A 25929-nucleotide genomic window follows, 5' to 3' on the forward strand; every position below is an offset into this window, starting at 1 on the left:
CTGCACGGGATGGGGATGATGACAGGCAGGGGAAGCGGGGTGGGGAGAGGGCTGGAGGCCGCGGGGCTGGTGCACAAGCGTGTGCGGCCAGGCCAATATGTGTGTGAGTGTGCGAGAGAGAGAGAGAGAGAGAGAGAGAGAGAGCGCTGCCATGATCCAGCAGGAAGGTGTGAGCTACTGAGGTCCAGATGGGAGGGAAGCTCATGACCAGCTCCTGCCCACTGCACTGCTGCCGGGGGCAATTAATTGAGCTGGGTAACTTTGGGGGCTGAGGGCCCAATCTTTGAAGGGAGCAAGAGTACCAGAATTTGGGACAGCTCCCTTCTTTCCATCCCAACCTTCCCCACCACCCCTTATTCTGCAGGGATTGTGGAGTCCTCAAGGGAATCTCCGCACGCTGGTTGCAGTATAGTGCCTATGACACACAGGTGAGCAATCCTAGTTCCAGCCAGCAGAGGGCAGCGGTGCACACAGCCCTGTTCAGTACAGCCTGGTGATGGGTGTGGTGTCAGAGTTTGCTTTGGGGTTCCCGGTCACCGTGACTTTCTCATTGCTAGGGTCACCACGTATCAGGCAGCAACCCGGGCATGGGTCTGCCCCGGGGACTGGAGTTACTCTGGGCACCTCTGTCCTTGAGTCGTTGCATGAGCACAGGGTGATTCTGCTAAGGCCCCGGCCTGATTCTCAGTTACACTCCAGCTCCTTCAGGCTGCTCTGACCCCTGAGAATTCCCTCTGCCCAAGGGGTCCTCCTAGCCAGCGTGAAGCGGGCGTCAGGGCACCACACCCACCCTGCTTCCAGCCCTGGGGTAAGGGGGCAGATCGCAGGTGAGGCCAGGGCACAGTGTGTTGTGGCTACTCTCGGCTCCCCTGGACCACTGTGGGGTGAGCAGGGACGTGGCCGGAGGGCGCTTGCTCTCTGGCTATTCTCTGCCCTCGTGGGGACACTGGGGGGCACAGTATAATGGCCTCCGCACCCCGAGAGGAAGCATGGAAGTGACTCAGAGACACTTTAACTGCCCTCCCCACTGCTTCACCCCTGCCCGCTGAACTGAAGCCCCCGGCTTGTGCCCATGCCGATTGCTCCTGCAGAGCGGTTCCGTGGGTCTCTATTCACCGGGATGATACTGAGCAGAGGACCACCTGTCGCTCTGCCCACCGGCTGCACCTCCTCCGTATGAGCATCTCTCCAGGCCTCTGCCATCTGGAATCTGCAGCTTCTGGCCAGACGACCCCAGCAAAAAGCGTCCCCGCAGCGCATGTCGGAACCAGATAAATTGGGCAGGACTGGTACGGCATGAGGGGGCAGGATGGAGGGGCACCAGCGTCTAAGCCCCGGGGTTGGGGGGTGAATCCTGACATCAGGGCAAAATCCCAGCTCGAGCCCTTATGTTCTGCCTCCCCGTGTCCGGCCTGTGCTTGCAGCTGGGAAGCCTCTTCGCTGCTAACTGCACCCCAGAGGTAGCTGCATTTTAGTGGGCGAGGGAAGTCACCGCTCGGGCCCAGCACTGTGCTAGGGCACTGGGGTCAGCCCTGCCTCAGAGGGAGAGTGCCCCCTATGGAGCCACCCGCCCCACTCCCTGCAGCACAGTGCCCCGCTGGGCTCCTCACTGAGTCAGAAGGGAACGCACACACACACACACCTCCCCGCGGACCAGGCTCACCCCTAGCACTCCGTGCAGAGTGGCCTCTCATCCAGGTACCAGCCCAGCGCAGCCCTGCGGAGGCCTGTGGGTGCAGCGTGATGCCACAAGGCTGCAGGGGGGAGTGGAGCCATTTGCCTGGGGGTGGGGGGGGTGGGGGGCTGGGTTGCACCTGGCGTTCACGCAGGCAGCTCCCAGCTGAGCATTAATTAGCAAAGCGAGAGGCCAAGCTCGCCTGAGCTCCAAGCAGCGCAAACCACAGCCAGCTGGCCTAGAATAGTTCCGCGGAGCTGGCCCACCCCGAGGTATGTATGTCATGGCGCCCCGGGGACGGCCCACCTTGCACTTCCCGCCTGGTGCTGCAGGGCCGAGGTTGCCTCGTACCTGCTCCGCCAGCTGGGGCTCGCACACGGGGGCGGGAGGATGCGTGTGGTTGCTTGCACCTGAACAAATACAGTTCTGCACACGCTGCCTGCCCCCAGCTCTGCTGCAGACCTGCACGGGGGAGGGACGCCAGGCTGGACAGATGTGGCAGGGACCCAGGGCAGGGGGGTTCAGGGGTTGGAGCACGCGGGGGGCGTGGGGGGTAACACATCATGCATCGTGCACAAATTCCGCTGGTTGCGGGGATCCCGGAGACAGGCGTCCGCGGCTGGGCCGCATAGCAGCCCCTGCCCCAAAAGGAACCACCCCCTAGGAGCTCAGTCTTGTGGCCTGTCTGTTGGGGGGCAGGGAAGGGCTGGACCTGGTGCTCGGTGCCTGGATTCCCACTGTTCCTTGCGGGAGTGGCCGCCCGCCATGGCTGGTGTTAGCCAGGCTGAGACCCGGCCGTTCATTTCACGCCCCACCCCCATACGAGCCTCCCACTTTTAATGGCAGGTGGGGCAAAGGGGGTGGCTGGGCCGTGGCGGGGCGGTGAGAGCCCTTGGGAGTATTGTTTTAAAGACTTCTGTCCGTAAATGGAATACTTCCAGGAACCTGAAGGGAAACTGAGGCAGGGCCTACAGTGGCATGCCACACTCATAGACTGCCCCCCCAAAATCTAAATAGTTATATATCCAGACTAATGATCTCATAATCCTTGCGGCTGAATAAACGTTTCAGATCTGAAGCCCTGGGTGTTTGTCAAGAAAAGGCCATTCCTAGCCTGTAATTTTGCAGTGTTACGTATTTGTATTCCTGTAAGGCTTGGGAGCCTCAGCCACGGATCAGGGCCCCGTGGCGTTAGGTGCAGTACAAAAGCAGAATGAAAAGACAGTCCCTGCTCCAAGGCGCTTGCCATCTGAGAGACGACAGATAGACATGTTGGCAGGGGTACCAGGTCACCAGCAGCCTAACTCTTGTTGAGATTTTTGTGGGCACCTCCCCAAAGCGTGGGCAGAGGGAAGCCCACGGTGGACAGGGCCTACGCTGCCAAGTCACGCTTTCTTTTTCGGTGAGCGTGGTCGGCTGTGTTTAGGCTCATGAGTCACTTCACCAGCTCTTGCGGGGGTCAGGTCAGCTGTGTCATCGAAGGAACTGGCAGATGCGCTCCTTTGTAGGGGAAGTTTTGACTTCAGGGATGGGTCCGCCGTTGCTTTTATTATTATCTACTCCCTGCGTTGCGGTAGCGCTCCACACCCCCCATCCTGGCCTAGGGCCCATGGTGCTAGGCGCTGTACAAACCCAGGGCAAAGAGACCATCCCTGCCCCACAGACCTTACAGCTGCACTTTCTTTTTTGTTGGTTCAGGCCGAGATTGTCCAACATGACTCGTGAGCTGAGATGCCTTCATGGGGCCTGGTTTTCAGTGAGTACCAAATCCCCTGCCCGCTGACAATCAATCAATCCCCTGGAAAAGGGTTGTAAGTTGGGTGCCCAAAATCAGAGGCCCTCCCACAAATCACTAGCAGTTTCGCCAGCTCCAGGCATTGCAAAATCAGGATTCCTGAATCCATCCGGCTCCTGAGGTTTTTGCTCACGGGAGCTGGTAATGCTGGAAAGCGCCTTTCATGGCTGCCAGGCAAAGACAGATTCCCGGCTGGTAGGAATGGTGAGAATTTGGGGGTGGCCCTGGGGAACAAGGCGGTGTTGGTTATTGTGGCCCGGTGCTGCCACCTGGCACTCTCCTGACTGAGCTATGCAGGATGCAGATGGGGTTCGTGATAGCAGCCTGGAGTTCATCAATAAGCAACGCTCCGCTGAGGGGGCCTTGTGTCCAGATGGGGCTGAGAGTATCAAGGGTTGGTGAGACTAAAGGGAAGGGAATCGTGGTTCAGGAGAATGGTAGGGGGGAGGGTGGGGGTGGGGGTGAAATTGTGGGATTGCATACTCAGGGAAGCCATGTCTCTGCCGCTTCACATGTCACTCACATCTCGGGCAGAGCCATCAGCCGGCCCGTGTCTCCGCCAGAGTCCCACGCCCGGGGCTGAGCTGGGCGGGAGGGAGCAGTTCTGGATCTGAGCAGGGAAACAGTAACCTGTGTCTAGGGAGAAGCAGCAGCAGTGAGGGGGCCTGAGTATTAATACCAGTTTCCCCCAGAGTGACCCTACTAAACCCCTTGCCCCCCCCAGAGACCCCTGCCCCCAAAGTGACTCACACCAGCCTCCAGAAAAGCCTCAGCCAGGCCCCCAAAAGACCCCTGCTCCAGAAAGACCCCAGACAGACCACAGGCCTCTGTCCCCCCAAAAAAACATAGCCAGTTCCCCCTGAGAGCCACCTGTCCCCACAGATCTCCACCCAGACAACCACCAACCCCAGCATCCCCCCACCCCAGTAACCACCTCTGACCCCTCCCCAGTTACTTGACACCTCAGCATCCACGACACCCTCCAGCATCCGCCCCAGCACCCACCAAGCCATCCCCCATTTACCCCCCCTTCACCCTGCCCTGCCCCATAGCTGCCAAGTTTTGGGCACCTCCATGCCCCTTGCATAGCAACCAAGGCCAGCAGGGACCAGCGTGATGATCTAATCTGACCCCCGCCCCACCCCGCTCCCCATACAGCACCGCCCAGAGACCGGCCCCAGAGCAATTCCTAGAGCAGAGCTTTGGAAAAACCCCATCTGGATGTTAAAACGGTCCGTGGTGGAGAATCCCCTACGCCCCCAGCTCAGTGGTCCCAGTGGTTAATTGCTCTTCCTGTTTAAAATGTCTGCCTTCTTTGCAGATGGAATTTGTGTGGGTGATCTGCAAATTAATCTGAATATATGCAAATGACTCCATTAAATAATTTGCATAGAACGTCCCAGGTGGAGCTCCACAAATCCAGGGGAGTGAGGCCTAGCCCCTGGGGGGCTCTTTCGTGGTACAGCCGCGCCACCGTGTGGTCTGAGTGATAACTACAGGAACACAGTGGGCCCCTCGCACAATGCCATGCCTACCCGCCGACTGTTCCCCACCTGTATGATGGGGAGAATAACCCTTCCTTCATATCAGAGAGGCAGCCGTGTTAGTCTGTATTCACAAAAACAACGAGGAGTCTGGTGGCACCTTAAAGACTAGCAGATTTATTTCGTGCGTAAAAAACCCCCTTCGCCATGTGCCTTGTCTATTCAAGCTGTGAGCTCTGGGGGGCAGGGACTGCCTCTCGGGGCTTGTCCACACACGGAGTTATTCCCTGAGTAGCTGCCTGCGTGGACGAGCCTGGAACCGGGTGTTTGTGTGGCCCCAACACCTAGGGGCCCTGATCTCAGGTGGGGCCTGCAGGCACTGCACTAAATACCCCTCGTGACAATCAGAGCCAGTGTTGTAATAAGGCTCTCGATGCAGAGAAGGAAGACGGTGTCATTTCTCCCCTCCCTGGAGCTTGCAGGATGCCCTGAGAGCTGGGGAGGGGGTGCTCTGGGTGAGCAGGTTTAAATCAACAAACCCAATTTCTCACACACACACCCCCCACACACACACTGGGGCCGCTCTCCTGGCTGGGAGAGGCTTTGTCTTTTTGCTGCTGTGGTGCCCATTTACACCAGCTGGGGATCTGGCCCATCGACTCCTGTGGGGGGTGATGAGGATTTGTGCCACCTACGGATCTGACCCATATCTTATAAATTAAGTTAGCTTTGCTCACAGTCTGGGAGGCACAGTGCCGGCGGTAAAGCAAGCTACGCTGTTGCACTGCCCTCCTGCCCTGGAGAGTTGTCATCTAGAGAGGAGCTCCGTCTCCATGGCCCAATCAGTCCTTGGCCTTGCTGATCCTTGTCCCGCAGCCACAGAGAACACGATGCAGACATCACCAGCAAGGGGGGGACTGAGCGACAGCTGCAGCGGTGGGTGACTACTTCTCTGTGCAGAAGCAGCCTGAGACCCAGCAGCTCATGTCACCCAACGCCCCCCACGTTCAGGTGGCTTTCCCTTTGCTAGTGCCCCAGGCTTGGCTTTGAGCTGGTGACCTAGAGGTGAAAATCCCACATCCCATCCCCCTGGCCAAGAGCCGGGCTTGCGTGTGTACCGGTGTCGCTACGCAACTATGGCTTAACTCGGTGTGAGCTGTAGGATGCTAGGGCATGGCGGGGGCTCTAGGTAATGCAGCCGTTCATACCCCTAGGTGCAGACTGGACGGGTGAGGAACCTGTCCCTGACAGGACCTTTGATCTTCATCACTGCGGGTCATAGCACCCGAGCTCAGCCACTGAGCGGTGCTCAGGCCCCACAGGGATGGGTGTATAATTGACAGGCTGGTGCCTAAACAGAGAAAGTTCCTGTCGGCTGAGAAGTGAGTCAATACACACTCCCTGGACCGCTCATCTCAAGGCAGCTGAAGGCAGCTAGGGCAGACCTGTCCACTTTGTACCTCCAGTTTGAACTGGTCGATTGTGCACACAGCACAGGCCTGGAAAGCGGGGCGGGAAAGAGAAACCTATTCAGGCTGCCAGTCAATACTCGGGATTTCCCCATGCCCGTGACCTAGTGACTCACGCAAACTAAGCAGGGTTGAGTTGGGTCAATGTTTGGATGGGAGACTTTCAGAGAAAGGCCTACGTGGTGGTCATTGTTCTCCGTAGCTCAGTAGCACCTCCGAACCCCATTGCACAAAGAGCAAAGAGCCAGCCCCGGCTCCAGAGAATTCACAAAGCAGGACATTGCAACAGGTGACTAAACGGGAGGGGAGAGGGTAGTAGGACCAGATTATAGTAGCAACAGGGAGCACGTATCAGTTACACCACTCCATTATTAAGACCTGTCAGGCCATGAAAACAGTGGTCTGGCTCAGCGTGCTAAGTTTCTTAAAGGGCTCATTAAAAACGAATTAACTCATAAACGAATGAGCGGATTTACGTGCCAGTTCTCAGCGGATTTACGTGCCAGTTCTACACTCAGAGAGGAAGGGCTGGAATTTGGGGGCCACGCTACAGTCTTCAAACATGGAACCACGCCTGGGGCTTCGATACAAAAGGTAACTTCCCCGGTGTGCTCCTTCCTGGCCCGTCTATTTCAGCCTGGCACGAGCACTGCCCAAGCAAGGTGCAGGCGCAGCCTGACTCAGTGGCTTGGCATTGGTTCGCTGGGGTGCTGGATGCCAGCCCAGCTGCAAACAGCCCAGGGTGCGCTGCTGCTGCTTACCCGAGCGTGGGAGACACGCACGCAGCTTGTTCCCTGGCATGCATGCCCTGGGACTATCCCAGGCGCCCTGCAGTAGCGGAAGTCGTGGCGCCTCGTACCTGCCCTGGCTCTGGGTGCATTTCATCCGCCCTCTGGGCAGCGAAAGGCCTCCTGGGGATTGTGGAAAGGATGTGCGCTTGGATCCTTTAAGGGAAAGGCTCCCTGAGCTCAGTGAATGAGGGTCCCCCACCCTGGGTCCCTGCTGCCCCAGACCCTCGTGTGCAGTGCATGGATGGAGCCCCCTGAAAGCATCGGACAGATGCCTCCCCCATAAAAAATAGCATGGTTCATGGAGGGTGACTTAGCAGGCTCTCATCCCTATCCCCCCCTCCCGCCCCCGACCAGGGAATGCTGGGGAAGGAGACCCCAGCCTCCCCCTAGCATTGCCCCCCATAACCTTGTTGCTAACATGAGGCTCTTGCCCTGTGCAACATCTTCCTAACGTCCTCTCCAGCTGGGCCTTCACCTGAACCCTCCATTGCTGTTATTTGTGTGGCAGTAGCACTGAGAGGGTCCAGCTGAGATCCGCAGACACAGAGAGAGGGCTCCAAAGTGCCCCAGTCAGATAAAAGCTAGGAGGGAAGACAGAGGGGAAGGGTCTTCTCCAAGGTCACACAGCAGGGCTGGGAATAGCACCTAGGTCACCTGGGTCCCAGGGCGGTTCCCTAGCCACTAGACCCTGCTGCCCCTCCAGGAGTCATAGTCCCAGTGCATTGCTGGGATTAGAGCCCGCAGAACAGACATGAGGTTCTGTTACATGCCGGGATTACTTTCAGGGCCAGCACAACATCCCTTTGGCTCAACGCCGGCCTCTGTGCTGCGACGGGAAACTGGTGCCGACTTTGGCCCAGAGGGGAGAGTTTGAAAAGTGGCCATTGGAATAATGTGAGCGGAAAGGTCTCTCTGCATTTTCTACTGCTGGGCAAATCAGTTTGGAGAAAAACAGCTCCGAACCTTCTGCTGTCAGAGTGACGCGGCCAGGCTGGGACTGGGGGTGCCAGCACAGGGCGAATTCATGAAAAAAAACCCCTAAAACGTATACTAAATTAAAGCTCTTCTGCAGAGAGTGTTATTGGAGTATTCAGTATCCCTCCTTCCCCCCCAATGCCCCCATCCCACAACTTCTCCCTTCCCCCACCCAACTCACCCCTTCCTCCTCCCTCCCCATCCCAACCCCCAAACCTCCCTCCTTTATCTCCGCCCCTCCCAACCCCATCCCTCTCATCCCTCCCATGCCCCAAATTCCCCTGCCCTACCCCCTTCCTCCCATCCCTCCTCTCCCCCATTACCCATCTTGATTCACCCTCCCCCATCTTCCCCTCCCCCTCCAACCCTGCTCCATTCCCCCCTCCCCTTATCAGCACCAACTCCTCTCTATATTCCCCCTCTCTCCCCTCCCCTCCCCCCTTTATTCTCCCTCCCTATCCCTTACGTCCCCCTCCCCCTCTAACCCTCCTCCTCCATTCCCCCCTCCTCTTATCACCCCATCCCCTCTCTATAGTCCCCCTCCTCTCCCCCTTTATTCTCCTTTGCCCTCCCTTATGTCCCCGTCCCCCTCCCCCTCTAACCCTCCTCCATTCCCCCCTCCTCTTATCACCCCATCCCCTCTCTATAGTCCCCCCCATTCCCCCTCCCCTTTTCATCCCCCCTCCCTTATCTCCCCCTCCCCTCTAACCCTCCTCCATTCCCCCCTCCTCTTATCACCCCATCCCCTCTCTATAGTCCCCCCCATTCCCCCTCCCCTTTTCATCCCCCCTCCCTTATCTCCCCCTCCCCTCTAACCCTCCTCCATTCCCCCCTCCTCTTATCACCCCATCCCCTCTCTATAGTCCCCCCCATTCCCCCTCCCCTTTTCATCCCCCCTCCCTTATCTCCCCCTCCCCTCTAACCTTCCTCCATTCCCCCCTCCTCTTATCACCCCATCCCCTCTCTATAGTCCCCCCCCATTCCCCCTCCCCTTTTCATCCCCCCTCCCTTATCTCCCCCTCCCCTCTAACCCTCCTCCATTCCCCTCTCCTTCTCTCCTCCCCCTCCCATTCTGGTCCCACTTCGCTCTCTGGGGTAGTTTGCCCCCTCCGGGCACTCGTTGGAGAGGTAGGCGGATGGGGGTTGGTTGGGCGTGCGTGCGTGCGTGCACGGCGGGGCAGGTGAGGCCCGCTGCCTGCGCGGTGACGCCACTGCGGGGCGGAAGCGCGTGGGGGCGCCCAGTCCCGGAAGCGTGTGGGTGGCGCTGGTTCCGGTTCCGGTGGCTGCTGGGCTGGGTGGCGAGGGGGAGGCAGCAGGCGCAGGAGCGAGCGAGCCAGACACTCGGACGGGCGCAGACTCCGCCGCCCAGAGCCGCCGCCCGGGCACTGAGGTGAGGCCGGGGCGGGCGGGGCGCGCTTCCCCCGACCCCGGGCGGCCGCGGAGCCGCCTCCCGGCCCCAGCCTGGGCCGCCGCCTCAGCCGCTCCTCGGGCCTAGGCGGCGGCGGCGGCGGGGGGGGGGTGTCTGGGACCGGTGGGGGGGGGAGGGGAATACCGTATTTACGGGGGGCAGGGGGCGGGGTCTCAGGGGCTGCGGGTTAGTGGGGGGAGGGGGCTTGGGGTTGACGGGGGTGGGAAATATACGTGGACCTTAGCGGAGGGGGTCCCTGGGGCTAATGGGAGGGGGGGTGAGGGGCGTATTTAAGGGGCAGGGGGTGGGGGGGTCTCTGGAGGTACGAGGGGGCTGAGGCTCCGCGGGGAAGGATTTCTGGGGGGCGGGGGGGCTCTCTGGGGATAGAGAGGGGGGTGGGAGGCTGGAGAAGGGTGCAGTGGGGGCGGTGAAGGTCTGTGGTGCCCACGGGGGGGGGGAGGGTTGTGTTTCTGGGCGGGGATGGGGTCGTGGGGTTATTTGGGGGGCTGCGGGGCAAGGTCAGTTTCGAAGGGGGCCCCTAGGAGCTGGCCGGGGGTATTTTGGGGTGGCTCGCTGTGGTGGGGTTTGGCAAGCCACCAAAGAGAAGGGTGCTGGAAATTTCTAGGGGCATGAGGGAGAAGGAAGGTGTGGGCCCATCAAAGGCGCTTGCCTGGGGAGAGGGGTGTGGTGAGCTTGAGGAGAAGGGTGCTGGGGTCTGGAGGGGGGAGGTATTGTTAGTGCTGGGCTGGTTAATCCATTTATTGGCCCTTATCAGCTCCTGCTCTGTTAGGAGAAATTGCCTGCTCTAATCCTGGTTTGTTAGGGCTCTTGGTTTTGTCTCATTAATGACTGACTCCCTATAACTTGAGTGTTTAAACACTGCGGTGGGGGGGGGAAGGAAATCTACTTTAAATTGTCCTGCCCCACCCACGGTGGTGGTGGAGAGGCTTGGGTGCATTAATATAAATGTTTTGAGGTCCCCAAAGGAAGGTTCCAAAGAAATTAAACGTTGTTGTTCAACTATTAGGATATAGGATACCTCCCCCCCCAATGGTGTTGCACCCATAATAACCCCCAGCAAACAGGGTTATGCTCATAAATTAAATACTGATGAATTCTGTAACCCTGCCAATTCCAGTCATTATTTACCCTACTGGAAATTTAAACTATAGGGAACAATGTTTTAAAAAACCAACATATTGTGGAAAAAAGAAACCTACTGATTATTCCTTTTTTAGAGGGCAACACACTATTCTCACCTACCTCCATTCCCCTACTTTCCTTAGCTTTACCATTTGTAAACATAGACCTTAACAGGAAACTTCATTGAAGAAGTATAAATCTTTAACCAAATGTTCAGTCATCCCTAAGAAGGGCTGATCATAAGCACTTGCTGACAGACCCATTTCTGAGCTGAAACAAGGTTTAAACTGGATTTAGTTTCCACTGTCTTGGTGATGGATACTGTTCACAAGGGACTGTGTAGACAGATCTAGGGCTAGTTCTGGCCCCCACTTATCTTTCAACTTGTATAGAGGTGCACATTCTCTCTCTCTGTCTCTCTCCCCTCTTCCCCTTCTTCACCCCCCGCTTCCTCCCCCCCCACGACTGGACAATTGCAGTGCTTTTTGATGTCTTTCTGCTTGAATAACGCCATGGGTAGAAGGATCTTATGTGTTTACTTCCTGTAACTCAGAATATTCTTGGGAACATGCCTATATCTTGGCTTCGCTCTGCGTGATCAGGCAAAGCACATGCAGGTAGTTCTTAACACAGGGATAATTGACCTAAAAAAATCAAAATCAGATGTCCGCTCTTGAGTGGCATTCAGATGTTTGGATATTTTTCCCCTCTCGCTGGTACATCTGGGTGAGCTCAGGAGCTTGTGTATTTTGGCACTCAGGCCTGTCTAGTAACAGAAGACAAACTGTTTGGCTTGTTTTGTCTGTCTCATGGTCCCGTCTTGCTGTAGTGTTTCTTTTTTACATTTCAATGGCAGGTCAGGAGGGAAGCAGCTATTAAATTCTATGTTTACATGTTGTGGTTTTAAGTCAGGTACTAGTAATTACGGCTGCTAATAGCAATGAAATCCTGGGTACCATCTCTTGGAGTTGGGAATATTATCGGTTGGGGGTGGCTACTTTGTCTAAAGGAGCTTTATACAGGAAGGAACAAGATTCAAAGTCCTGTGGGTAATAATTGCATATTGATATAGTTGTTGCTTATTTCCTTTTATTTCACAGTCAGCAGGAGGGAGAAAATGAAAGCAGGCTGCAGCATTGTGGATAAGCCAGAAGGAGCAGGAGGTAAGGAAGTGTATATAATGTGAGATGCTGCACAATGAGAACTCTTAAAAGCCTGATTCTTATTTACACTGAGAACCCTGTACGTGGTTCTGAAATTGTAAAGACCCCTTTGTCAGAGCTGTGTGTGCATGGGGACCAGGCCATCAACGTTAACTTAATTACAGGTTTCAGAGTAGCAGCCGTGTTAGTCTGTATTTGCAAAAAGAAAAGGAGTTCTTGTGGCACCTTAGAGACTAACAAATTTATTTGAGCATAAGCTTTCGTGAGCTACAGCTCACGTCATAGGATGCATCTTATGCTCAAATAAATTTGTTAGTCTCTAAGGTGCCACAAGTACTCCTTTTCTTTTTGCGAATCTAATTACAGAGCTGTTTGATATTATAGGTGAGGTCCTGTGAGTTTTGGATTTGGAATCACGCAGAGCAGTAACTGGGTTAAGACTTGAATACATTTTCCTCTAGATGTTTTGCATGCAGGGTTTGTGACAACAATAGTTATGCTGGAAAACTGTTCTGGCACAGTTAAACTTGACAGTCATTCATAAGCACCTGTCAGCATGGCTGAAAGTGGTGTAGACTAAGATTTTCTCTTAGAGGCTGGGCAGCTGACTGGATTTGATGAAAATTGTGGGTACTCAAAACCTCTAAAAATCAGGCCTCTCGTTTAGAAGCCTAAATATGGATTTAGGTGCCTGATTTTAGACACCTACGTTTAAAAATGTGGCCAAGATGTCTGGTGTGTAAAGATCCCTTTCCATTCTTTCTGGTTCTTCTAATGTCTTTTTTATCTTTAGGTCTTCTGTTTAGTTTCACAATGTTGATTTTTCACATTTTCCACTCTAGGGAGGTAGTATAGTTACAGCAAGGGAACTGGTGGACAGGACCCTTGAGTTCGAGTCCTATTATTTATACTATAGTAGCGTGTAGAGACGGTAACCAAAATCACAGCACCATTCTGCTAGATGCAGTGAAAGGCAGCCACTGCTTTAAAGACCTTACACTCGCTGAGCTCTGTTCCTAGCTCAAGTTTGCTGTGTGTTTTTTTGTTTTAATGACTTTTAATTATTTCACTCTGTTGCTTTGGGTTCTCTTCAAGGCTATCACTTCCCAGAGTGGGCATACAAAACTGAATCGAGCCCTGGCTCCCGTCAGATCCAGCTCTGGCACTTTATCCTGGAGCTGCTGCAGAAGGAGGAATTCCGCCATGTAATTGCTTGGCAGCAGGGCGAGTATGGGGAGTTTGTGATCAAGGATCCAGATGAAGTGGCACGTCTGTGGGGCAGGAGGAAATGCAAACCACAAATGAACTACGACAAGCTGAGCCGGGCCCTCAGGTGAATGGAAGGATCCTTGAAAACAATTGTTGATGAGGGTGAAATATTCAGAATGGGGTTGACAGGGAAAGGATAGCTAGAAGATGTGGCTGATTCATGTACAAAGTTGATCGTGGAAATTGACTCAACCTCCCCAGCTCAATTGCCCCTAAACTTTGGAGAATTATGGGACCATCTGGGTAGTTGATACGGTTGTATTTGGAAAAGGTTAGACAAACATGGGGAGGAAATAACCACAAGGTTGCCAGAGGGTTGTGACATAACAGCAGATTTGTCCTCTACCTGACTGTGGGGTGTAATGACATAAATTTGCATTTATAACTTGAAGATCATTGTAATCAGGAATTTACTACTTGGGAGCTTTCCTGTCTCTTCTCTTCCTCCGGTTCTGATGCCTGCTTGAGTAATATATGTGTTGCAGGAAAAATATTGGCTTATTCCATCAGTGATAAAATTTCCAAGAAAGCAACTCCCTTCTTTAAGACCAGTTCCTACTTGTACAGAATTAGAGGGTGAAGACATGGGATTAAGGTTCCTTCTTGATCCTGCAATCAGTTGTTTTACAACAGTTGTATTTCCCTTATCTTTATCCTGGTGGTTGTATCTATAAACAAAAGTCACAATGCAGTGGGATCCTGGTCTATGACTCGGACCCCTACGTGCTACAAAAATACAAATAATAATTCTTGGCCTCCGTCAGTAGTGTTCTGCACCTGCTGCAGCAGTACATTCAGCTGCACTGCATTAGAGTTCAGCCCTAACCTGCTAAGAGCTGCTGACATCATAGGAGTGTGCATCAGACAGAGGGTAGCGTATGGCCAATACTGTCGTGTGGTGGTGGTGGGCAGGGTGACGGGGGTTGATCAGTTTTTACTATGCACTTCTGGATCTATTCGTAAAGTTCTGTTACCTTTTCTCCTTGCCCACGTCCATTCTAGTTCTTGAAATCTTTCCCGCTGTGTAGCCTTCACCAGAACACGTACCAGTTTTATTTACCCCCTTCAAGAGCTTTTCAATCTCTGCTGTGTAGTTTGAAGGGGGAGGCACCTCAAAATGGGCCCAGGCCTGTTGGCTGGGGAGATGTAGCCTGGGCAGAGCTGTCATTATAAAAATGACACTGGGCTCCGTTCTGAGAAGTTGCGGAGTTACCAACCTTGCTAATAATATGGGCCTCGCTGTCATGTGCCCTCTGATCCCTCCTGGGCAGGGCAGGCAAAGATAAACAAGGCAGCAAACAAAACAGACACATAATGGAACAGGAAGGAAACAATAAATTGAATAACACCAACGCTGCAATTGATGTATGGGAGTGGAAAAAACTCCACCTGCCTGATCCAGCCATGTCTTGGTTCCTCGATCACACTCAGAACTTCACTGAAGTGAGATTAATCAGCAGCGCTGGCTCAAGCAGCCACCTCAAGTAGGAAACCTTTGTCTTCCCACTCCCTCCCTGTACTCCAGCCGCTTGATTTCTTGCCATCTGTGCAAACATGAAGTGCCGACAACCAAGATTTTAAATAGCAAGGGGTGTGGGGGTGAATCGTGTGTAGTATTTCGGTGTACTGGTTAAGTCTATGCTATGAGCTAGGATTTTGATGCCCAGTTTGCGTTGCCATGCACTAGCTCTCCTCGAGCTAGCATGCTAAAAACAGTCATGTAGCCATGGTAGCCCAGACAGCAGTTCTGAGTGCAAACCCACTTAACCCCGTAGGTGCGAGCTTGGCTTGGCTAACCCACAGTCGATCGCCACTACCGTGGCTACGCTACAAGTTTTAGCGTGCTACCTTGAGGTGAACTAGCGCATGGCTATGCCACCTGCGAATCACACTCCCAGATGCTTTCAGAATGTGAGCTTTACTGGAATGCAGACTCTCTTACGGACACGTTCCTTCCCATTCTCAGTCCTTTAACATCCCTGTGGCATCTCCAACTACTGCTACTGCTTACGTGGAATAGTAGCCACAGAAAAGTAACATACGTAGCTATCTTTAATGGAATTTAGCTGTTGGAAATGACGAGCCAATACCATGTGCCCGGCCAGCTCTCTGGGCTGCCAGCAAGTCCTCTGGAAACCACAGTCTAGGAAGCCCTACGTTGGGAGGCCTAGTAGGGAGAGCACTGCAGTGGGACCTATGGTCTTATTCCCAGCTCTGCCACTAGCCTGCTGGGTGACCTTGGGCAAGTCACTTTGTTTCCTCATCTGTAAAAAGCGGATAATGATACTAACCTTCACAAAGTGCTTTGAGACCAATGGCTGAAAAGAGCTATAGACGAGCTAGGAATTATTCTTTGGAAACTTTTCCTGACAACAGCCTCAATTTTCATGTGCTTAATTTTACTCTTCTTCTCTGAGTAGCTTTATTTCTTTGTAGACAGTTGAAACTTGGACATAGTAGAAGGAAGGCAGGCCTTAGAGTGGCTTAAGCAATAGACATTAAGCTGTATTGCATCTGACTGGCAGAGCTCTTGATAATTTTTTAATTTTTTCTTTGACAGATATTATTATAACAAGAGGATTCTTCACAAGACAAAAGGCAAAAGGTTTACCTACAAGTTCAACTTCAACAAGCTGGTGATGCCTAACTATCCATTTATTAACATACGGCCCAATGGTAAGCTGGAAATGGGGTTCCTATCAAATCCTAATCAATGTGCGTTGATTGGCAGCATATGGAATGCTGAGCTTATGCTGTGACATGCCTGTAGTGCAGGGAGGCAGCTAAAATCACTCCCAGCGATCTGTACAGATTCCTTCCACAATCTCTAATTTGTCCAGGCTGGCGTCTCCCAAGCAATCAGAGCTAATATGGTGGGAATGTCAGTACTATGATGATACTTAAACTGGAGTGCACTTCCCCTCTGTTTGCCCTTTCATGGCAGCCTTCAAGGCAAGCCTGAGGCATACAGGCTTTCTATGTAAGCTTGCTTGTTTGGTTGTCTTTATTGGTTGTTGGGGGTTTGCAGTTCGCTTGCAGTTTTATTTGAGTGTCTTGTCCTTCTGATAGTAGAGGGTTTCGGTTCTATCGCAGGGACCTTGTCCTACGTGCTTGCAAAGCACCCTGTACGTTTATGGTGCCGTATAAATGTGACCTTTCCTGTTACGATGTCCAGAGGTCTCCGGGACTGGGTACATGTAAATGTTATCAAAAAGTTCACAGCCTAAAGACAGTGATAAAAAGCTCCCTGCTCTACTGAAGAGCAGTTAAACCAGCTCTTATGCTGACAGCAGCCTTTGATTGCTGTGTTCCTGCCCCTTTTATGTCAAGCAGAACAATTCTTGGCTAAATTGCTCTGGCTTTCAGGGGCATTTACCAGCAAGTGCAGATTAGAGCAGCTTTCAGAGGTGAGTTTTGACTGGCTTGTGAGTCACGGGAGCTCCTGAACTCTTGTGGTGACCCAAATCCACAATGGTTTAACAGGGTAGCCACAAGGTGCTTAGACAGGAAGCATCGGTGTTGGCCATTAGGATGTTTGGGGCATTGAGTCTCTTGTCGTTGAGTCAGTCATTCCTGAGTATAAGTTCCACACCAGGGTTTGGGCTAATGCCAGCAGTAATGCTGCAGTTATGCTGTCAGAGGGTCCATCCATCTTGAGTTCCACTCTGGTGGGTTGTGCGGTGGAATCTAAGATCCCATGACCTGCTTCATATGATTGAGGGCTAACCCTGGAATCATAGGGAGCACACAACCCCAGGAAAGAACACATTCTAATGTTGAAGGATGTGTGCACCGTTGGTGGGTGTAGAATGGCATCTGCATATTTAAACAGCCCCCACTCTCACCAGGGCAGATCATGTTGAACATGATCAGTGGGACACTTCTGGGAGCCATTACGTTTGGGGCCTAAACTGCAGAACTCAATGCTGCAAGGAGGTGGATCAGAAAGGACCCTCGCCTAGCCATGTTCAGAGCGCCATGCAGGGCTCACCTCATCAAGAGGGCCTGGTGAATGGCTGAAGATCAACCTAACAAAGGAAAGGGGAATAGTGTTTGTGGAGACTGAGTGATGGCAGCTATTCAAGCCCGGGGATGATAGTCTGAGAGGGATGTTTGTTAACCTTACTGTTGTACTTTGTGCTTAGCTACCGTGATGACTGGGACACTTCATAAATACCTAGATAGATCCTGGCAGTGCAACTACTGTGCATCTAACTCATCATTTGACTCTAAAATCGCACTGGGCAGCCTCCACCATGAAAGTCCAGAATTGTGGTTTCAAAGAGCCTGTCCTTTCAGAAAGCATCCCCCCTAGGGGTAGGAGGCAATGGAGAAGTAGAAATCGACAATGAAGTAGAGTTGCTTCCCCCATGTGAGAAGAGTTGTATGTAGGGGAGAAATGTATTTTCCAGGTGCTCTGAACTCAAGCATGAGGGATATAAAATGTAGTGTGAAGCTGCACTGCAGATCTATAATTACTACAGCAACAAGTCTGAGCAGTTCCACCCCAATATTGCTCACTACTGCTTCTGTTTGCCGACACTCCCTCCTGTCCCTGGGGCATGCATTTAAAAAAAAAAAAGTTTGAAGAATTGGAATGCATCTGTCTAATTACAACCTGTTTTCTTTCCTCCTGGCTGGGGGTGGGGGTTGGGATATTAAACCTGTTTGGGGCACTGGAATCTGATTTCTCCTCTTTCCTCTCTGTTGTGTGCGCTTTATTGGGTAGAGGTGCTCGGGTCTCTGTGTCTAAGGTGAGAACAGGCACAAAACTGCATTAATCAGGCTCCTGTGAGCAATAGTAAATTTTAAGCACAAGGTTCTTCTTAAGCCTTCAGGTGGGAGTGTCTGAAACAGCGCGCACAAGGGACCTATTTGAGTGGCAATATTACTGGGGAAGTTGTCTGAGATCAAATCTCTTCCATTCTGGAAAAGCACGAACGGGTGGATTTTGAAGTTCCCTTGTGAGAATTGGAGCTTTATCAGCAGTGTGTGTAGTGGCTTCAATAAAGCTGTATTGCATAATGTCTGTCATGCACACTTCCTCCTCAAAAAGCCTCTCAATTAAACAGGAGAGAGAAGGAGACCTCGAGAGAGACAGAAGGGGCAGGGGAAACATGTTTGGATCTGAAAATCACCGATTAGTTGACAGTGCTGAGAACCCGAAGAAGAGTTCTGTGTAAGCTGCAAAACTTGTCTCTCACCAGCAGAAGTTGGTCCAATAAACGATATTACCTCACCCACCTTGTCTCTCTCTCAAGCTGAGAGAGGCAGGAAGGATGCTTCAGGCACCAAAGGCGACGATTCACCTCCAAGGGTGGCAAGATTTTGAGGTGGGCAGAGGTGATTAAGGTATTTGGCAGGGAGATGAGGGGAATAGAGAGCAGGTTTCTAAGGCTGCTTCCAGCCAATCACCTATTACGCTGCATAGAATCTGTGGTGCTTTTGTGTTACTTTTTAAGCATCTCCAGGTACAGCCCCAGCCATGAAGCTCTTACACGTGACACTTTCCTCCCTGGCCATGTGGGTTCCTAATACTCCTTTCTCGTTTTCTCCCTTACACCAGGTGTCGTCCCACAGAGTGCCCCACCCGTCCCCACCGCTTCGTCCCGCTTCCATTTCCCACCCTTGGACAGCCACTCTCCCACCGAGGATGCCCAGCCCAGCCGGTTCTCCAGTGGATCCCTTGGACCATCCAGCCAGGAGCCTCTGAATGACAGCGGTGACAGGAAGCCTGATGTGCCGGAGTTGGAGGATGTCTCCTCAGACTGGCGGCGTGGCGTGGATCTCATGGCTTCTCGGAATGCAGTGGGTGCTGGGAGCATCAATAATCAGAAGCGCAAGCCGGAGATCATGCTGCCTCTCTTCACGAGGCCTGGGATCTACCCGGATCCTCACAGTCCTTTTGCCGTGTCTCCTCTTCCAGGGCGCGGTGGGGTCTTAAATGTCCCAATCTCGCCTGCGTTGTCTCTGACTCCGACCCTCTTCTCCTACAGCCCCTCGCCAGGTCTCAGCCCCTTCACAGGTAGCAGCTGCTTCTCTTTCAACCCCGAGGAAATGAAACACTACCTGCATTCACAAGCCTGCTCGGTCTTCAACTACCACCTGAGCCCGCGGACTTTCCCCCGCTATCCGGGGCTCATGGTCCCACCACTACAGTGCCAGATGCATCCCGAAGAGCAGCCCCAGTTCCCGATCAAGCTTCAGCCTCCACCTGTGGGGCGTAAGAACAGAGAGAGACTGGAAAGCTCTGAAGAGGTGACTGCCCCCCAGCTAGCTCCGGCTTCACCCAGGGTTAAGGTTGAGCCCATAGTGGACAAGGAGCTTGAGAGCGAAGAGCCACCAGCCAAAGGAAAGGACAAAAATGAGGAGGAGGAGGAAGGGCCTGGCATGGTAATGCCAAACACCAGCCTGGAAGGAGAGAGAGTTGCTGTATTTGCCAGGCCAGCTGCCCCGTCCTGGCCCTCAGTGCCACCAGTACCCACCCGAATAAACTTCCCCACTGAAGAATCCCAGGGGCAAGGGGAAGGAGGTGGAGAGAAGCCATCCAGAGAGCCAGTGGGAGACACTGGGGTGCAGGAAAAGAGAGAGGATGCCCTGATGCCACCAAAACTGCGTCTAAAACGTCGTTGGAACGGTGACCGGCAGGCTGAAGCCCCAGAGGAGCACCAGAATGGGAAGCTGCACTGGAACGGTGTGTTGGGTGCCTCACACCTCGTCCCGCCACCCAAGGCAGTGACAGCCACAGCTGCATCAGACACCTAGGAGCTAACTGGAAAGCGCTACAGTCCATTTGTACTAGAATCCATGTATTTATGTAGCAACATTGCAGAGGGGGCGGGGGCGGGGGACTAGAATGGTTTGATAATTCTAGGGACTAGGACTTTGGTTTTTTGTTTTGTTTTAATTTGTTGAATCGCAGGTGAGACTCTGCTTGTCCTGGTTAGGAGAGGGAGGCGCTAACCTCTTCTGTGCGTGAGGTTGAGACCTTGGCGCAAACTCCAGAAAGACCAAGCCAGTCTCCAGTGAGGCTTATGAACTCCAGACATAATCTACTTTATATTCTCTAGTATTTATAGAAGCAGGAATCTGAATATAGTTTCTTTTTATGGCGTCGGGTGCGGCAGTGGAAAAAGATTTCCGAAACAGTTAAATCGGCGATGCTATTCTTTATTTTTTTCTTTTTGGTCGGCGTCACGAGCTGTTGCTCTTTTCAGCGGGTTTGGCGGACGGGAGTGTTGCACTGTCTTTAAATTGAAACAGAGATTGCAGGAAGACAAACACAAAAAACCAAACCAGCTTGGCGTCAGTAGGAGGAAGCTGCTGAAAATGCAGTAGTCAGTGCTTTTTGAGTCAAGCTGTATGTCTGACAAACAACTCTCATTAGGACTTGAAGACGCGATGGTCGTTCTTTCAGCCTTCTTGAAATATTGAAAAAGCCATGAGCAATTGTAAAATCTTTCAGGGAAGGGAGTAGTGGAGTGGGAAAAATAACCTAATGCCTTTAATAGAATGCATTAAAATGTACCCTAGGTTTTTTCTTCTTCTTTCTAATAGAATGGGTGGGGAAGTGCTTGGAAGATTAACCCTCTAATTTGATTGTGGTGAGTTCATGGAAAAGGAATGAGAGCTTTGTTAAATCTACTCCCTTTATTGTTTGGTTCCCCTATCACTTTGAGTCATGCCTTAAGTACATAGATACACTTTATGTGATCAGGGTCTGTTGACAGAAGAAGCTTGTATAACAGCTGGATCTTCCTGACCAAGGTTGGGTTTCCATTTGGTATTGGGGTCTGTCTCACTTTTAATACCATTGGGAGGAAAACGTTGTTTAGATTGACTGCGATGGGTGTGGATATAAAGGATTGCGCGGAGGGACAGGGAGAGGAACAGGGCAGGGCGGCATTGAAGACAATGTTCCGGTGGGGGCAAGAAAAGTTCAGAGGTGAATTTTAGAGGGCAAGCTGGTGCTATAGAGCATGACAGCAGTTTGGTGAGTGGTGGTGGTGGCTACTCAGACCTTGCCACATTATTTGCGATAAAACTGCTGGTTCCCTGGATAGCTATGTTTCTCATTAGACTAATTGGCGTGGGCTTCAGATTACACCAAGGAATGTGATTCTTTCCTGTTGCATTGGGACTAATTTCTAATGATTCCTTGAAAGGAACTTGAACGATTGATCTTGGCAGGGATAAAGTCGTATCTACAGTGTTGTCGTTTATTCATGCAAGTCTAGGAAAACAGCAAGCTACTTTAATAGAGAGCTTAGCAACTGTTGTGAGGGGCATAGCCAGTATGTGTGAGCAGAGTATTACTTGCATACGCTATTAGGCAAATATAAACCTGGTCTACATGGTTAAGAGGGCAGTTTGCCTGCTCAGCTTGGAGCCAGTGAGTTGAAAACCTGGCCAGAAGGCCCTGCCTAAGCGAAGTAGTGTACATAGTACAAGGAGCATTCTTAGACGAACTGCTCTGCTTGGTAACTACTGCCTGAGAGGCACTGGCAGAAATGCGTGTAAATCAGGGGGCGGGGAAGGGGTTGTGATCTCTTTGCTGGGGCAGCTCCACTTCGTTGCAGCATCTGTGCCGTGGTGCAGTTCCTGCTTCGCTCCCAGCTGCCCGATCTGTGCTGGGTGGCTGGTTCAGCTGTGGTTTAGAACCCATGGACTTCCTGGCTCCCAGTTCTTGGCAGTAACCATTACCCCACAGGGTTGCCTTTCTAGCGTCTAGGTTTACCTCCAAATTTGGAACTGAGCACGGGGGGAAAGGGAAAGGCATCCCCAGCTTTCGGAACATCCCTTTCCCGAAGAGCGGGCCAGCAGATGTCAGTATGAACTCAGGAATAAAAACTCGAGGCCTTTCAAATCAGTAATGCATATCTTCAGCCCCGTCATACCCAAGTGCCACAATCAATGGATGCTGCTCCCATTTGAGGGGGGAATAAAATCACCTGTTTCGCGCTTCTTTTTCCAAATGAAAGTTAAAACTACATTTAAAATGTCATTTGGCTTTAAAAGTTTGCAATCGGTTTGGGTTGGGGGTGGGAGGGTCGATTGTCATTGCACTGCAAACTGGGATCTCCAAGTTCAGGGATAAAGGACTCAGGTTCTCAGGACAATGGACCAGTGAACGCTGGGTACATCAGCGTTGGCGTGATGTATTCAGCTTTGGAGAAGGGGGCGGCAAAGCCCATTAGGCAGCGTTACCCTGTTCCCCAGCTGGCTCAGGAAGGCACCTTTTTGCAGAGGTGTTCCTCCTGACCAGACTTAACATTGCCTAGCAGCAGCTTAAAGGAGGAAGCTTATAAATACATTTTAAATAAAATATATATATATTCCAGTGTGCCAAATATTTAAACTTTTAAAGTTTAAATGGTTGAAATCTCAGCGTCCACCTGTATTAACTAATCAAGAGCATGTTAATGTTTTAAACCGTTTTTGCTTTGTTTAGCCATAGAGAATCTGTAGGAAAGGAACTTTAATGAGACAACCAGCAGTAATCTGAGGCTTGTGGGAGAGAATTGTCAGGGCAAAGCGTGGGGTTGGGAATGTTAGCCAAGCATCTCCCCTCAGTGTTGCAAAATTGTCAAGCCCTGGGGTCAGTCTGCTCAATAATGAAAATTATTCCTCACATCCCCCAGGGAAGGGTGAGTTGGATTTTGCAAGGCTATACTAGTTGGGGGTGGTATTTGGCTAATACTGCCCCTCTCCACATAGGGAATTTAACCTCTCTACAGTAGTGTGTGGGTGAAGAGAAAGGAACAGCCTCCTCTAGAAGCATTAAAACCCTAGTGACAAACTGTCACTGTCTTCATCTACAAGACAGGTTAAACCCATTGCTTGGTTGTCTTGTTTTTTTATTTATTCTATAATTATGTGTTTATTTTTTAAAGTAACTTTTTTCTTTTTTTTTCCTCTTATGGTTCCTGGTGGGTTTTAAAAAGAATTTCTTCTCTTGGTTTGAAATATTTTTAATCAGATTGTTTGTTTAAAAAAAAACCTGTTAAATTTTAGAGTGTTTTTAAGGAGAAAAAGTATTTACTGATAGAAAGTTGTTTTTTTAAAAAAAATTCACTTTTCGCGAGGCATGTTCTTTGACTTTATTAGAGTTGATTCAGCAGGGATTAGTATGGATGCATACACATCTGACTCTGTTAGCTTGAGCTATCTGTCCACTGAAAGCAGAATTAAGTGTGTGTATATGTACATAAAAATGTAAAGTAGTCTTTAAATACTCCATTGTGCAGTGCCTTTAGCTGTCCCACTTTCTATAAAGTCTTCAAAAAAGTTTGCATATATATATTATATATATATATGATGTAATGTTATAGAAATATATGTGTAATATACATATTTTTTTCCAGGGGTATCTGATAGCTCTGTATTTTGTTATGGAAGTTGAAAGAAAAAAAGTATTTTACCTCAAATTAAAAAGTTAAATAAACCTTTTAAATAAGTCAACAGGGTTTTTTTAGTTTATTTGTGCTTTGCCAGATTGTCTGTCTATATGGTGCCCATTAGCGGAGTATCCTCATGCCTCAGACACGCTAATGCATGGATGCTCACATGCATGGTGAGAGATGGGGAAGAATCATCCACCTTTTACAAGGTGGGAAACAAATAGATTAAGTGATTCAACTGTTGTCTTGCAAGAAGTCCTCAGCAGAACTGAAAACTGAATCCAGATCTTCCAAGTCGATTGCTTTAACCACAAAACCGAACTCTGCATTCTGAGGCCTAGCTGTTCTATAGCACTTCAAGATCTGCAGAGGAAAAGATCTCTTACAGAAGGTCAGTGTGACTCTCTGCATTTTAGGACTGGTGAAACTGAGACACAAAAGGGGGAGTGACTTGACCATGGTTGTGTGGCAGAGCCAGGAGTAATACCCAGGTGTCCTGGTTACCAGTCCTGTGCCTTAGTCAAGGACCATTTTCACAGGTTTCCTTAAATGCCACTTGCATTCAGAGTCTTGTCTCATGCATTTCTCTAACCACCCTCCCCTCCTGCTAATGGAGATCATTATTTTCTTCTCCACAGTGCACTGTCAGTAACCATGTCCTTGGTCCCTTAAACCCTTGAGTATCCCTCCTCTTCTGTCTGTCACTGTGACTAGTCTCTCCTTCATATGTGCGCAGGTTCGTAATCCGACAGCTTCGTGCTCTGCTTCATTTTCTTCCTCTGGTTTGCCCTGCATTGCGTCCTGGTCCTCACAGTCGACACCAGCACGTTGTATGTTTTTTCCAGGTCGTTCTGAACATTCCTTTGTGTTGGTCGTTTCCGTGGAGATGCACAGTGCATTCTGGCTGTTCGTATCGATGCTGCTCCTCATGTCCTCCAGCAGGAGGTGCTCACAGAATGAGTTTGCCCTGTATCTGCCTTCCCCCTCTCCAGAGAATTCAAATGTGTGACCTCAGTGGCGTGTTTCGGCTCCCCCATCTCTAACGGGTGAGCAAATGCAAACCTGAATTTCCAGGGACTGGCTACTGTCCAGACCTTACAGGTGAAGGCTCCTCTCGGAATGCGTGTAGAGAGTTAAGTTTTGGCGCCATTCGTCTCCTGGAACTCCTCTGACTTTGGAATTGTGCAGTTCGTTGCCAGTGTCCTATTGTAACCTGCTCGCTCTCTGAGCAAGGCTGAAGAGGTGCTAAAGGCAGCTGCCTGCATCGCAGGAATTCATCTTGAGTGCAGTCTTCCCATCGTGTTGTCGTAATTATCCTCGAGTTTAAACACATTGTGTTCTTATGCCCATCTTTAGCACCTTTGTCCAACCCTTCCAATATACAGGGTATTTTTTGTTCGCCATTTTAACCCTGCCCTTTGAATAACACTGACCGACATAGCGTTGGGATAGATCAGCAGCTGTTAAAAACCTACTGAAGAAGTAGACATGCAGCCCATGTAATGGAAGACAACCATTCAATGTGCAGCGGCAGTCAAAAAGGAAAACAATGTTGGGAGTCATTAAGAAAGGGAGAGAGAATAAGGCAGAAAATATCATATTGTCTCTATATAAATCCATGGTACACCCACATCTTGAATACTGCATGCAGATGTGGTCGGCCCATCTCAAAAAAGATATACTGGAACTGGAAAAGGTTCAGAAAAGGGCAACAAAAATGATTAGGGGTATGGAACAGCTTCCGTATGAGGAGAGATTAATAAGACTGGGACTTTTCAGCTTGGAAAAGAGACGGGCGGGATATGATAGAGGTCTATAAAATCATGACTGGTGTGGAGAAAGTAAATAAGGAAGTGTTGTTTACTACTCATAACACAAGAACTAGGGGCACCCAATGAAATGAATAGGCAGCAGATTTAAAACAAACAAAAGGAAGTATTTCTTCACCCAACACACAGTCAACCCATGGAACTCTTTGCCAGAGGATGTTGTGAAGGCCAAGACTACAACAGGGTTCAAAAAAGAACTGGATAGGTCCATCAATGGCTATTAGCCAGGATGGGCAGGGATGGTGTCTCTAGCCTCTGTTTGCCAGAAGCTGGGAGTGGGTGACGGGGTGGATCACCTTATGATTCCCTGTTCTGTTCATTCCCTCTGGGGCACCTGGCATTGGCCACTGTCAGAAGAAAGGATACTGAGCTAGATGGACCTTTGGTTTGACCCAGTATGGCCATTAGGCTGCTCTTTCGTTAAGAGGTGGGGTATTCTTCAGACTACGCCGGGCCCTAACTAGCTGTGTCACTGAGGTGGTAGTAATATGGTCAAGCATTTTCCCTTCATTCCTGTAACTGTGCTGT

At 51.0% G+C, this 25929-nt stretch overlaps 1 protein-coding gene across 1 annotated transcript; it reads left to right on the forward strand.

The window, feature by feature from the left end:
• Nucleotides 1–9424: 9424 nt before the first annotated feature.
• Nucleotides 9425–20777, forward strand: ETV3 (ETS variant transcription factor 3). The gene is made up of 5 exons (XM_073322474.1): nucleotides 9425–9579; nucleotides 11841–11903; nucleotides 12999–13236; nucleotides 15733–15848; nucleotides 18739–20777. The coding sequence occupies exons 2-5, from the start codon at nucleotides 11858–11860 to the stop codon at nucleotides 19935–19937; spliced, it is 1599 nt and encodes a 532-aa protein (XP_073178575.1). The 5' UTR covers nucleotides 9425–9579; nucleotides 11841–11857; the 3' UTR covers nucleotides 19938–20777.
• The last annotated feature ends 5152 nt before the right edge of the window (nucleotides 20778–25929 follow it).

The sequence above is a fragment of the Lepidochelys kempii genome, chromosome 24 (assembly GCF_965140265.1).
Source record: "Lepidochelys kempii isolate rLepKem1 chromosome 24, rLepKem1.hap2, whole genome shotgun sequence".
Classification (NCBI taxonomy): domain Eukaryota; kingdom Metazoa; phylum Chordata; order Testudines; family Cheloniidae; genus Lepidochelys; species Lepidochelys kempii.